This window comes from Arvicola amphibius, chromosome 8 (assembly GCF_903992535.2).
Source record: "Arvicola amphibius chromosome 8, mArvAmp1.2, whole genome shotgun sequence".
NCBI lineage: Eukaryota > Metazoa > Chordata > Mammalia > Rodentia > Cricetidae > Arvicola > Arvicola amphibius.
In genome coordinates, this window is record NC_052054.1 from 12,392,950 (window position 1) to 12,408,238 (window position 15,289).

General features: G+C 45.4%; 1 protein-coding gene across 1 annotated transcript in view; it reads right to left on the reverse strand.

The window, feature by feature from the left end:
• Tiam2 (TIAM Rac1 associated GEF 2) overlaps positions 1-15,289 on the reverse strand; it is a 141,437-nt gene that overhangs the window by 72,830 nt on the left and 53,318 nt on the right. Inside the window, exons 8-12 of the mRNA XM_038338851.1 lie at positions 14,721-14,867; positions 11,808-11,879; positions 4,430-4,588; positions 2,976-3,080; positions 2,076-2,154 (exon numbers count right to left, since the gene is read on the reverse strand). Of these exons, the coding sequence (XP_038194779.1) occupies positions 2,076-2,154; positions 2,976-3,080; positions 4,430-4,588; positions 11,808-11,879; positions 14,721-14,867 (562 nt within the window). The remainder of the gene's footprint in view (positions 1-2,075; positions 2,155-2,975; positions 3,081-4,429; positions 4,589-11,807; positions 11,880-14,720; positions 14,868-15,289) is intronic.

Below are 15,289 nucleotides of genomic sequence, written 5' to 3' on the forward strand. Positions count from 1 at the left end.
TAAAACAGTGCTTTTTTATAAAGTTAAGACGAGAAGTTACTCTTACTGAAATGCAGTGAGGTGTTTCAAGGAGGTTAAAGACTGGGGCTGGGTAATGAGAAAATGCAGCATGTGCCACACAAGCGTAAGGATCAGAGTTCGAATCCCCGGAATCCATGGAAAACGCCAGGTACACAGCACAGGCACCAGTAACCCAGCATTCCTTCAGGAGGTTGAGACTGAATAATGCCTGGAAACTTGCAGGCCGGTTAGCCTGGCCCATGCAGTGGAAAAACAACAAAGAAATCTCAAAAACATATACTCAAGGATATAATTCAAGGTTGTTCAAGGTTGTCCACTGTCCTCCACATTTGTGCCCTAGCATATACATACCTGGATATTCTCTCTCTCTCTCTCTCTCTCTCTCTCTCTCTCTCTCTCTCTCTCTCTCTCTCTCTCTCTCTCTCTCTCTCTCCCTCTCCCTCTCCCTCTCCCTCTCCCTCTCCCTCTCCCTCTCCCTCCCTCTCCCTCCCTCTCCCTGCCTCTCCCTCTCTCCCTCTCCCTCTCTCCCTCTCCCTCTCTCCCTCTCTCCCTCTCCCTCTCTCCCTCTCCTTCTCCCTCTCTCTCCCTCTCCCCAAGTCTGTCTCTCTCACTCACACACGCACACCCACATGCACATGCATACGCACACATATGTACATACACATAGAAAGAGAAGGTGAAGAAACTGCCTGAATGGACCCAGTGCTTTATGTAGATGTGACATGCAAAACCCAGTACATGTCCTGCTTGGAATGCATGTCCCCTCAGACACTGCCTTCATTGCCACGGGGGAGACTAGACTTCCACATTAGGGTCCCCCGATGCTATGAGCTCCTGGAGGTTAGGGAAAAATGTCCTCTTTCCCCAGCGTCTTCGCTAAGCCTCAAGCAAAGCCTGGTCAGCCATGGCAAAAGAATCTGTGACTAAACTCATTCACACAGATGGGAAGCAGACATGGCGGCCATGGGAAGCAGAGCAAATGCCAAGAGGAGTAGCCAAAAGGCAAAGAGGCTTTCCAAACGAAACCATCTTATAACCTACCGACACAAGCCTACAGTGCACACAGTGGTTCCCAGCATCTGAGAGGCTAAGAGTTTTGAGGATATGCTGGGACCCCAGGACAGTGTGGGCTACAAAGTGAGATCTTGTCTCACAACAAACCAACACAGCTGATCATAGAATTAAGAACAATCCAAAAGAATGGAATTTTCGTGTATTACAGTTTTGCATATTAGCAACTTGAATTATTTTAAAGCAGGTATCTAGGCTGTGACAATGTTTTTATTGTGAGAAAAACAGCCTCTCTGTGGAGGCATTCACCAGCCTTCATCTGATTGCTGTCTTCTGGTAAAGGCAATAAAAGGCTGAGGTGCTTTCTGAGACATCAGCAAACTCTACAGAGACCTTAGAGCTGGGTTTCAATAAAGACCAGGAAAACAGTTAAACACCAACGCTGACCCTTAATTGTTAAATTCAGGTCAGAGGGAGATTAAACAAACAGATTGAGCTTATTCCAGTTAGATCAGCCATGTGTTCTTGAAGGGCAGGTAAGATTTCTATCCTCAGTGAAGGGGTGGGGAAAGAACAGCATTCCAGGTGGGTGAGACACTAGACATGAAAAGAAGTCTCGTGGGGCTGAAGAATGGCTCAGTGGTTAAGAGCACTTGCTGCTCCTAGCATGAAAGTTGGGCCGTTCACAACTACTTGTAATTCCAAACACAAGGGAATCAGACGCCCTCTTCTGGCCTCTTCAGGCACTGCAAACAAGTGTGACAGACAATATAAAAATCAACACTTGTCTGGCACTTGGGTGAACCTCAGACTAGTTCCCAGCACAGTTTAATTCCTTGTGTTGGCACTACTACCAGCGAGTCACATTCTGTACCAACTTTGATATTATTTCCTGTAACTACCTTGCCATCTCCCCCAATATTGATACGTACCATCCCATCCTGCTAAAATCAATAAATAATAACACACACACACAGAGAAAGGGGCTTAAGACGGGATGAGTGGCAGGCTCCTGGAGTCAGGGGAGAGCTCGGGACACTCACCGAAGTCAGTCACGTTCCCAGTCTTGGTTAGCTGCACGTCATACACATTGAGAGGGAAAACTTCAATTTCGTCATAAACCTAAGGAAGGTGAAAGCAACAGAGCCAAGAGATTTAACGTCACACAACCTCGCAGCACTGTGTTGAGACGGTTTCCCCGGGAAGATTACCACACTGCTTACGTGAGAGCTCTTTATGAAGCAAACACAAAATGTAAAGTTTGCCCCCAAATTACAGCCTTCAAAATTAAGAGCAAGCAGAGACCTAGGGAATATGCTGAGCTGGCAGAGCGCTCACCTAGCATGTGCAAAGCCTCGGTTGGGTGTGAACCAGAGCATCACACACACACACACACACACACACACACACACACACACTAGGTGTGGCAGGACACATTAGTATCCCAGGCACTCAGGATGTCGAGGCAGGAAGGTCAGAACCTAAAGATCATGGAACCAAACTAGGCTCTCTGAATGTGGGTGACAGTTATGTGGCTTGATTTATTGGGGGAGGGGTGGGCTGGCAGCGGGACCAGGACTTATCCCGGATGCATGAACTGGCTTTTTGGAGCCCATTCCCTATAGTAGGTTACCTTGCTCAGCCTTGATTCAGGGAGGAGGAGCTTGGTCCTGCCTTAACTTGATATACCAGACTTGTTATTCCCCAAGGGAGGATTTACTCCCTCTGAGGAGTGGATGGGGGTGGGATAGTACAGGTGGGGGGGATGGGAGAATGGGAGGGAGATGGAACTGGGGTTGGTATGTAAAATTTAAAAAAAAAATTTTTTTAAAAAGTTTCGAGATCATCCTCAGCTCCACATGGAATTTGAGGCCAGCCTGGGCTGTGAGGTCGGACGCAGATGTGGTGGGACAGTCCCTCTCAACCTCCAACCCTCCACTTGCCTGCTCCTGCATGTATTCACACAGTGCGGGCACATGCCACTCGACACTTCCATCCACCACTTTTCGAAGCTGAAGACCGTAGTGAGTGGGCTCCAACTGTCTCATCTGCAAGAAAACGATTGGTTACTCGGAGTCTAATTGCTCTGTCCTAAAATCACCCACGTTCAGGAGGCTCACGACAGACCACTGTCAAAAATCTCAAAAAGCAACTAGAACTATGGAAAAACTCAAATTTAAATGTGCAAACAAGAGAAAGAAGGGTCAAAGTTCACTGTGAAGGTTTCCTCTAAATACCGTCACCGCAAAGAGTAAGGTTCACTGCTAGGAAGTTAAGGAACAGCACTTCATTATACCACCATCTCCCGTCAGATCGGCTAGCTCTCCTGCCGGTTGCTACCTTTAAACTGTTTCTCATGAAAAAAACAAACAAACAAAAAACGGAGATTTGCAAGATGGGTTTAGGTTCTTTGAGCTTCAGAATTTCACACTTCGAAGTATTTTCAAAATGAAAATGTTAAAAAAAATAAGTTCAAATATATTCTCCTCTTGTGTGTGTGTGTGTGTGTGTGTGTGTGAAACACGCATGCGTGCACCCCCTCCTCCTCCCTTCGCTTCCATCTTTTCTTTCTTCCCCACACTTTCAACAGCAAAGCATTGACCTCAGGCCTGTGCCCCAGACAGGATTAGCTGACCTCCTGCCTCCGACACCTCATAACACTCAGAGAATGTGTCACTGTGTCCGTTTTTATCACCCAGACAGATCAATATCCAGGCTTTTCTGAAGAAAAGGCTTACATACTGGGGGGAGGGGCAGTTGAGTTCATAAAGACACAATTGCATAAGCAGGTGTACGGGACGCTAAAGCTTCAATGCCAATTATAAGAGAGAAATGAAAGAAATAAAATACTCTTCATGCCTACCATGAATGTCAGCAAACTCTACATGCTTCCTCACCATTATGTATTCCCATGTACTCCTGTCCCTTAAGTCCTTCAGCTCTACTGCGACACCTGGTGGTCTAAAGGCATCAGACCTGCCAGCGCGGAATGGATTGGTCTACTCCCTCTTCACACTGGGAATAAAGTCCAGTTGGTAGAATGAATCACCGTCATCTCCTAAGTGTCCATGAAGTGACTGTGAATGGCACTGAGTGGCATACTTAATAGCACACAAAACACTTCATCGCTAAGCAACATGAGCAGAAACAGATGTCACAGCGACTTTAGGGATAGATTAAAATGTTTGTGGAATAATTCAGGGTCTTCGTGAAAGCGTGGGATCATGACCTAAGGGCTCATTCTTCTGAAGAATGCAGAGTTAACTCACTAGAAAATGTTAATATGTTCCCCTGTGTAGAAAGTTGGGTCTTAAACACCCCAGGAAACCAGAAGCCAGGAGTGCATCGCTGATCCTCTCTATTGAGAAGTATATATTTCTACAGCGAAACCCATCACCTTGCACGCTAATGTCAGCACATCCTCCACTCTGTGCTCGGGCTTGATGACCACAGTGACCCCGTCATGGTCCTGGAAGTGAACGTACGTCTGGATCTCCCATGTGCTGTCTCGGAGAGCGCTGTCTACCGTGGAGCCATACAGATGCAGATCATGGACCTGCGTTAGGTGAGAAAGCATAAGTCGGGTGAGAAAAACAGAAGCTACACGGGGAAGAGTGCTGCCTTCAAGTAAGTAGTTGTTGACCGCACACACTGGCCCCTCACACTGCTCTGGGGCAGCCTTTGGCTGACAATCTGACAGCCTTTGTCTCTTCCCTCTCTCTACACAGATGGAGCCAAAGCCCAGGAATGGTGGCTCCTTCCACTCTGACACGGGGCATCTCAGAACAGCTCAGTCTCACTGCTATAGAGTCCTGGTGGAGAAGGGCCACGGGGAACTGTGCATCTAATCCTAAATCCCTTTCCAGCTTCCCAAGGTTCTCATCCACAGGGATGGGCATGTCTATCTGTACCCCAGCCAAGGTCTAAACTCAACTCTCTGGAAATGTGATCCTTCATTTTACTGTTTAGACTTCTTAAGTCTAACATCTAGTGCAGAGAGAATCTTCTCTCTGTCTCCCTGCTATGTCAGACATGGCCATTTGTCAGGGAATCATCCCCAAACATACCACCTGATTCAGGAGCTTTCCTAAAATATTTTCCTACATCTCCCCATTGCAGCCCGTCACTTCATGTAGCTAACACTGCTCAGACGGATGACACACATGGCAAAGATGCACTCAGCAACTCAAGTATTTCCTCGAACTAGATCCCTGCAGGAACACTATGGTGAACCAAACTCCAAATGCTGCTACTTGACCAGACAATAGTCGCCTGGGGGGAAAATGCTTAATTTAGATGGATGTGTTGGCATATGCCTTTAATCCCAGCAGAGAACAGGAGACCTCTGAGTTTGAGACCAGAGCTCAGTCTGAGCCTTCTCTAAAAAGTACGTTCCAGCTACATAGCAAGACCCTGTCTCAAAACAAACAAAACTCGATTTGCCAAGCCTCAGTTTACCACTTTGCAAGAGGAAACATTGTTCTCATTACTGATTACTGATATTTATAAATTAACACGAGCTTTAATGAGCAAGGGAGCCCATGTGCATGAAGATGTCTTCTGGGGGAAGCATGACATACTGATTGGGGCTCTCTCGTTGCTTTGTAAGGCTCAGACCTATAGCATTAGTACCGATGGGCCATTTTACTGCTAATTCCACGTACGTCTTAAAACACACATCATGCAAAGCCAAACTCGATATAATAAGGACATTCCAAAGGACAGGCCTGGCCAGAAAAGGGGAAGAATCCATCTTTTTGTGCTGTCTGTTTGGAGACGTGATGCTCAGTTCTGACATGGTATAACTGCATCTGCCACAGATCCGTCAGCACTAGCACATTTTCCGAGAAAGATGATCACAGGCAGAACCCAAGTCCCCCCTCCCCCCCATGCACACCAAGGAGAAAAGAAAAGACAAAAGCAGAGGCCTTGAGCCCCGGATTCCAGGTGGGCACTGGGACACTCTCTGCTAAGGGGGTCTGTCAAGTGGGTGAGGGTTTTCTCTGGCTCGTTGTCCCAGGCAGTTCTGTCTCTGGGGCAGGGGTTCTACCCAGGGGTCCAGTAAGAGCAGGGGTTGCCCCTGTCGGCACAGGCTCCACTCTTGAACAATGCTCATTGAAAAAATAAAACTAAAGGCCCAGCAGAGGTCACTGTGGAGTAAGAAACTGAAAAGAAACACCAGACATCACTACAGGGCACTTCATGCTGTCCTTCAAAAAGAGGACAGGAGGGATGGGGGGGGGGGGGGCGCAGGGACTTGGGGAGATTCACCTCCATGCCACACCATGGCTTCCTGCTCTCTCACTCCTGGCTGCCCATCATAGGGAGATCCCTTCACATAAGATAAAATCCTACCCTGTGCCCAGTTCACTCACAGCCACCCTCTCAGGTGGGCACCGTCATGACCCCCTACTTACCCGGTAAGAAAAATGGGTGCGGAAATTCTAAAATGTTTTCTTAAGCTTACACAAGCAGTTCCTGCAGTACAGAAGGGCTCTGGCCCCGAAGTCTGGAAATGAGTCAAGCCCCCCCGCTATGACACAGTGTGCACATGGAAGCCTGTCAGCTAACTTCTCACCACCATGGACATGACCGAACGGTCCAGATTGACTTCCTCATTCTACTGCATAAACTGTGCCCTAGTTGAACAAACTGTCTCCAGGGGCCTTCTCATAAAAAGTAAGGCACTCCCCTGCCTCTGCATTTCTGCTCATTTCAGTTGCTTTCCTCTGTCGTTCTGTGCTCCCTGGCTCTAATGTTGGAATCACTAGTTAGGGGAACCCACGACTCTAAGTTCTTGACATAGCAGACCCCGGCTCACGTGAGGCTTAGCTTTGGGTTCACCCACTTTGAGTGGTGAGGTCACTGATAATATGGTTGCCTCATCCACAGGCTCTTCTAGCCCTTAACGTGATGTCTCACGCCAGAATATACTCAGTATCCGGATGATGAGAGAGGGGCGCCACTGGAGACTCACACCCAACCCATGGGGAAGGTCAAGGCTTGACACCTGCATCCAATTCAGGTTTGCTTTTTGAGTGTCATGTTCTTAATAGCCCAACTTTCAGGAAGACAACTTACCATCTTGCTGAAAAGAAGACAAGTCTTGAAAAAAGAAACATGAGAGAATAAATGGAAGGAAGAGAGAAGGGACAAAAGAAACAACCCCACTGTGTTCCACTAAGCACAGCTTTGAGCTTGTACGTGCATAGAGGAGTCCCTTCCTATGTCCACACTCTTCACAGAAGATGCCTATCAAAGCCAAGGCCATCTGGGAGAGAGAGCCTCTCAAAAGACCTCCCACAATGACAAATTAGATGTGCTTCTTGCTGTACCCCCCCCCCACATGTTTGAACATACACACGTGTACATGTGCACACACATGTATTAAATATGGGAAAGGAGAAACCTGGTTATTCAACAGAATCAAAGAATGTGGAATTAATTAATTAGAACCAGGAAAAAAAGTCTACTTGGTGAATACAGATCTTCTAAGTTATTTTAAGCTTTGCCCTTTCTGAGAGAAGGCTTGTGTTGATTTCCTCAGAAGGGCCAGTGTCATCCAAGCTGAAAACATACACACTTTGGTTTCAACGAGTCAGATAAAACATTCTCCTACATCCTTTTCATAAAAGAGACAGAAAACCCTAAAACGAAACACACACACACGCAAATGAGACATCTGGACATTCCTTCCTGCTCCAGAGTCCCAGCTTGGCTAGCTGCGGCAAAAGGACAGCCTCACCTTCTTGCTCTCTCTACTCTACTTCCTCCCCCAGCCAGAAGATATTCCCAAAGTCCTGCTCAAAGTTCCCTGTCCCAGGAGAACACTGAGGAAAGACGTAGAACTGGCGGTCAGATTTTTGTCTTGCTAGCCTCAGGCAGCCTGGTAACCTGCTGCCTCCACGCCTCCCTCGCCTTAAAGGGGACCACCACAAGTACTGGCTTCAGGAGGGCACACCAGGAGGAATGGCATGAGATGCTCTGCAAACCTTGCTCAGCCATACCTGCATGGGACAACCACTGTCCAGAACTGAGTGAGAATTATTCCTTGTTCCAAAACCTTGAGGAACCTTGAAGTGGGGTGTAATGTTGTCTCCTTACAGCCCAACTCCTTCTGGCCACCTAGAAACTGGCGGCATCGGTGAACTGGAGGCCCAGCCACAACATGCTACCTTAGCATTGGCAAGTCGAGCTAGCTCTCCTGGTAGGTAGGGCAACCTCTACAGAAATTATTATTATTATTATTATTATTATTATTATTATTATTATTATTATTTTATCTAATGGCCCTGAAACCACATGTCAAATCACTTCTACTCAGTATGTCACAGAGAGCAAATGGCAACCCTGTCTATTCTCGTGGCAGATGCTTTTGGATCGAATGGCTTGTAATTACCGCTTTAATCACTGAAGGGACATGAGTAGCAAAATCACAGTGTCTGTCTGTCATAAGTGGGCCCACACCACCCCAGTCCCTGATCAAAGGAGAGGTCTATTAGCAAGTGAGATGAAGGGACGGCACAAAAGAAATGATCCGCTCTGGCTTTTCTTGACAACTCCATATCAAGGGTGATGCGGTGTTTACTTCCTTCTTGGGCACATGGCCAGACAGCAGTGGTTGGAGAGGGGAGACAAAGGCCTGACTGGCCAGCTATGTGCATGCAAAGAGACAGACAGAGACACGGTCTATGGGCGCACACGTACATGTGCTGTGGAAGGTTACAGGCTCGCGTTCTATTTGAACAGACTGTGCTGTGGTAAATAGTTGGCAGCTTCATTCACATTTTCCATTTGAGACACTAACATCGGGGATGCCCCCCCCCCCCGCTGCCCCGTCTGCAGCTAGTACCCAACGTGACAATACTCCAATTCACTCACTGCCACATAGAGTCAGGACACCTCCCCTGGACAGTTTTCCAGGCGCAGAGGCCAGGGGTTGCCACGGCTGCGGCTTTCTGGGGCAGCTGCCACCCTAACTCAGTGGGAGATTTGTTGACATCTCCGTAACAAACACCTCCCTGGCAAACACTGTCTGAGACATCATTACTCATCAAGAGGCCTCTGAAAAGCTCTCATTTGGGGCGAGCCAAGGTGTCCTTTCAAAAATGCTCCCAGGAGGCTGGCTTACCTCCAGCGCTAACAGACTCCCAATTAGGGTGACTCACTCCTAGACCCTGACAGGATGTACCAATTATGGTGGGATATTTTAAAAGGACTGCGGCTCCTCCCTCACAACGGCCTTTCTGTGCGAAGCCAATGCACATAATGTACTTACTGTATAAAAGCAGACGGTTTGTGTGCCGCAAACATTCTCTGTGATTAGCGCAAGATAACTACTGAATAATAATTGTAATTATCCAAACAGCTACAGGCAGGACTTTAAGCCAAAGAGGTATTTTTTAAAAATAAAAGTCTCCCTTAGTTCAAGCTACAGTTCTATTTGAACCTGGCTACCTGTCTTCTGTGACACAGGACAGAAAAATGTACCATTGAAACAGCCAAGGCACGAATGGAAAGTGTCCTGGGTCCCTACACAGGGTTTCGGCTGGAGAGATGCTCAGGAGAGGGGCCTTTAATAGCCTGGGACTTGGGGATTCGACTGGGATATGTGTAAACCTGAACCCAATTTAAATAAGCACAGACCTACACCATCAGTGACCATTTTAGCAACTGCAGGAAGTCTTGATAATGCTTTGATGATCTCACTCCTAAAACTTGTAAAATAAGAACTTTCTATTGTTACATAATGTTTAAGGAGATACAATCTTAAAACACTGGGTTTTGATCATGGATCCAACAGTTCTCAACCAGTAAAGGACTACAGCTAATACAAACGATTAAGCAACAAACGTTAAGTGAGTCTCATAATGTTGGCATGAGCTATGGGCTTAGAATACAGAGGAACACTTACACTAAACAAACCACGAACCTACAAAAAGCTCTTCTTCAAGACACTACACATGAACACACACTTACATGTGTGCATGCGCATACACACACAAATGTGGCTTGATAAGGTGGGACTAAGTAAGAACTGAAATCTCGGTAACACACAAACTACATGATTAAGTCAAGCTCCCTGATGACAGCATGATCTCGCAGGGATTTTGAATCAGCTCCGCAAGTGTACAGAAACCACGGGGCACAGGAAATGGACAGAATTCATTATCAAACAACTGCCACTTTGATAGCACCCTTTATAGAAAAGAAGGTTCTGATGCGGTTTCATTGCCTCCTCATGGTTTGTGGGCTTTAGCAAAAGGATCACACAAGGCATGAAAGTCCCCATCCAAGCCACCCCATCCCCATAGCCTGCTCTCGGCAGCCATGGTCCTGGCAGGTTGCCGGTGAGAAGGAACAGGACTCTGGGTAGAGCATCTTCCGACCCATTCACACTCACCCCACGGGATGCAGGGCGCCTGAAGCTGAGCTGCCGCTTAGGAGCAGTTCTAACAGCAGCAGTGACAAACGGGAGAGTGTTCCTAGCTTCACGAGGAGGCGGAGCGTGTAGCTGTCTACACTGAATATTTTATATCACTAGAGAGTACTGCCCTCCCTCCCAAAGCAACTGTCACAGTGTCTAACATTCTACTATAATTCAGGGTTTTTTTTTTTTTTCAAACTAAATTTCTAATTCATCAAAACTATTCTTATCCATGTGTTGGATTTTTTTTTTTTTCCAAAGACACAGTAGGTTTGTCTATGCTGATCATTATCGGGCTTCTTAGTTTTAATTTTGCTTTTTATTTATGCCTGTGTGAAAGAGTGTGTATGTGTGTATGACGTGTGTGTAGTTACCCAGAGGCAAGAAGAAAGCATCAGAGTTCCTGGAGCTGAACTTACAGGCAGTTGTGAGCTGACATGAGGGTTCTGGGAACTAAACTCAGGTCCACTACAGGAGCTGCAAACTCTCTTAAGTGCTGAACCTTCTCTCTAGCCCCATTATTGGGTGTTTTTAAAAGTTATTTTATTATAATATGTATATGGATGTTTTGTCTGCATGTGTATCTGTGCACAACACAGATGCCTAATGCCCACAGAAGCCAGATGAGACTGTCAAATTCCGCTGGAACTGGAGTTACAGGTGGTTGTTAGCCACTATCTGAATACTAGAAAATGAACTTGGGTCCTCCTGAAGAACAGTACGTATTCTTAACCTCTGAGCCATTGTTCCAGCTCCATCATTAACATTTTAACTTTGATGAGCTCAGATATTTGTTAGAAATAAAATTACAGATAAAGGAATCCGAGGGGGAAAGTTGGAGAAATTGACGAACAATATGAACTACAACTTTGAAAGAAGGAAGAGAGTTTGACGAAAGTAGAGTAACTATCAACATATCCAAGCAGAACAAGCATTCCTGGTCTTGTTCAGAAACAGAAGTACTCTGGAGACCAGAGAAAGGACACTGCTCAACTCCACTGAGGAGGACCAGAGGAGCACGGACCATCTATGTGAAGGCCTTGACGCTCATGAAGGAAGGTGTAACTTGGGATTCGTTAATATTCACAGGAGGGTCAGGTTCTGCTGACCAAGACACTACTGTGGCCCAGTCACTGACAGCACTCCTTTCAAGGTGGTGATCAAAGTTTAAAGCCTCCAAAGATACTTAACATTTAGGGGACACCTCTTAGCTTACTTAGTAGGAACGATTTTCATCCTAAACTTGTCTTTTAATAGATCGTGTGAAGACTCTAAACCAGCATTCCCCGCTTTGTCAACATAAAACAAGATGGCTTCCAAGATGGCTGCCTTGCCCCGCCAAGTTTACCTCACTGGAGTTAGTGGAGTTTTGAGGTAGCTGAGCTCCAGGAAATCCATGGCTGCTGCTCGAATCAAACATCTGACAAACAGAAAGAAGGAAAAAGACTAATGGAATGGTTCTGCAATTTTCCCTTGGCATCCACACATCTTCAGTTTAAAGTCTGAAGTTGTATAACATTTTGTGAGCTCTTCATTTCACATCCTGGAGTAACATTCGAATATTAAGCTTTCCCTCTGCAGAAGAATCTGCTTTCTTTCCTCCCATGGTTTCATGTTGACTTTTCTGTGATGTCTCACAGCATTCAAGTCATCTTGAATTTTCTTGACTTTGCTTTTTAACTAATTACGCATTTCAGAAGACGTGGAACAGAGTTGGCAAAGCCGCAAAAGTCAATCTTATGACTGTTTTTATGTTCTTAGAATAAATATTGGAAGACAATATGTTAATAGAGGTTTGTTTGAAGCCAAAAAGACTAGAAATCACTTTTTACTTTTGTAAATTTTATCTTTTAAGTTTCATAAAATGCTAACATCAAATAAAATACTCAACTAGGAATAACTAATACATCAACTTTATTCAGCTATGTATGTATTAACATCATATCTTTTTTAAAACAAAGAATGTTCAACCAAATGCTTTTGTTTATCAAGAAATCTTTTGTTGAGAACACTTAGCAGATATGCCAAGGCAGACAGGAAGACTCATTTAATTAACTAAATGGTACTTCTAAAAATAAGCAAGTTACCCAGTTATTGATCATGCTTTAATTACATGAGGCTATCTTGATTAATATCAAAATTGATATTGACATTATATACAGAACATAATCTTGAAGGTTCCATTCAGAAAACATAGGCCCAATATTAGCCAGTGGATTATAGCTCACCACTACCTATACCCAACAAATAATTACTTCTTGTAACTAAACACAAACACAAGCAGAACTGTAAGTCTTTCATTTCTTTTGCATTTACTTATTGTATATGTTGTGGGCTCATGCCACAGTGAGCGCACAGAAGCTGGAGGATGTGGTTCCTGGGGAAGCAAACACATCACCAGGCTTGACAGTGAGCACTTTACCTACGGGGCCATCTCGCCAGCCCTGTGACTAGGTGATTCTTCCTGTGTATGAGTATTTAAGAAATCAGGGATCCCATAAAAGAATTCACATGCATTTTGCTGTCTTTCCACCAACCCATCCACTCTTCCTCACCCAACCCTTCATGGTTTCAGGATTTTAAAACATTGAAATTATTTTAAAGTCTTTAGTCACATTATTCCTAAGTGTTGTTCACAGTTAAAGAGACACGAATTAGGAAATAAAGTTCTATGAACTGTGACCATCTCTTTAAAATAACAAGCAAAATCATTTCCAGAACACGGGAAGCTCACTGAAAATCATTGCAAATCTTTTCCCTGTCGGTTACAGGATAAGGTCATCTTATAGCATTTTCTTTCCACTGTACTTGAAAAAAATAATCCTATAACCTGTCAAGCAGGAGAAAAATATCAATTAACACATGTTGCATTATGGGTGTCTGGAATCACTTTGGATCGGCACATTCAACATGCTCTCAAAACAGTTTGCTGAACTTAGGGCCATATTTTAGCAATAAGTGCCGGAGTTGTTCTTTCCTTGCTACAATACTAAGACCAGGGGCTGGAAAGATGACTTGGTGGTTAAGAGCATTGAATGCTCTCTCAGAGGGCCCAGGTTCAATTCCCAGCACCCACATGGCAGCTCACAACTGTTGTAACTACAGTTCCAGGGGATCCGACACACTCGTGCAGATATGAATGTGGGTAAAACACCAATGCACATAAAATGAAATCTTTAAAGCAAACACCAAGAGCAAACACTCCCCACTGGAAAGCATGCAGCAGCTATGCTCCATTCTTTCAGGGATTTGGACACTATGGACAAGCCCAAGCACCGCCCCTGCTCTGTGGCACTGGGGCACAGAGGAGCTAACTGGCTGAGCCTTTCAGAGCACCAGATTTTTCCCTCTGTAGTGCGGGCTGACAAAATGCAATTGTCAGGGTGAAAGACTTGAGGGAGCACAGATTCTAGCACAACCATAGAATCCAGCACCATCAGTAAGATCTAGGACTAGCAATAGAACCTAGCACTACCAATCAGTACAATCTAGGACTAGCAACAGAATCTAGCACTATCAACCAACATCATCTAGGACTAGGAAATCGGTACTATCAATAGGATCTAGGACAATCATCAGAATCTAGCTGTATTTCCCTTGGACTAGCATTACTTTTCTGCATTCATTTTCATTTAAATTGATACAAGGCAACAAAAAGTATAGATTATTTTTCTAATTATTAGCCCCCCCACATACATACATACATACATACATACATACCTTTTCTTCTAGCAGGGGTCTGTACATGCTAGGCAAACTCTCGACTACTGAATCACACTCAAGCCTCATGTTCTGCTTCTCTTTCTTCTTTTGGAATCAGGGTTTCTAGTCCATGCTGACCTCAAGCTCACTGACCATGCCTTTGAACTCCTGATACTCCTTCCTCAATTTACCAAGCACTGGCTTTACACCTGTGCACAAATGTTCCCGGGTGCGCAGCGATGAAGATCAAACATGGAGCTTTAGACACGCTAAGCAAGCACTCAGCCAGCTGGGCCACATCCCCAGACCTATTCTAAGAATTCTTGTTCCTGAGTTCCTAAGACCGCACAGGCAGGCCTACCTTTGAGGGTACGCTAAAGCAGACAAGGTCGTTTGTATAATTCACATGGGTACACGTTCCTGGTGAACCTAGATTCTTTTGAATCAACACCGAATTCACCTTCACCAGAAGATAAACCCTTCTGACTTGCAGCGGTCTCCAGATGGGGGTGTCAAGAATCTCACCCAGCCTCCTGTTCCTCCCACCTTGAGAACTCACCTGAGTTATGGAAGCTCTCTTCTCCTTCCCTTTTCTTGCCAGGGTGTCCAGTCCTTTCAAGGAAGAAAATATGCCTTTCTTGTTTTTTCCTCTCTGGGAAAGGGAGAGTGTTCTCTTCCTGAGAGTGGAGCCATCTCTAGAACACACCTGATGGAAAACACAGTTGCCAGCCATCTTAAAGCCAATCACAGCGTCTTTGCGTGGAGACGTCAGTCTCAGTCTCAGTGACGGTGTCTGATGCATAGCTCATACACAGAAATGCAGCCTTCACACAGATGCTTCTTACCTAGACAGCACAAGCCAAATTCCAACATCCAGATGGCTCCACAGTGGGCAACTGTGTCAGCGAAACCACTCTGAGCCCCACAAACTGAGCCAGTTCAATGCAGAAGCCAGATGTAATTTTAGACTCTACCCATGGGGCTCCCAGCCTCAGGCCAAACAATCTTGATGTGTTGTGTTCGTATGTGTGTTCACACATCTGCAGGTGCATGTGGACACCAATGGTCAGCTCTGTGTCATTCCTGAGGTGCCATCTACCTCATTTATTCTTCTAAGTTTTCTCCTTT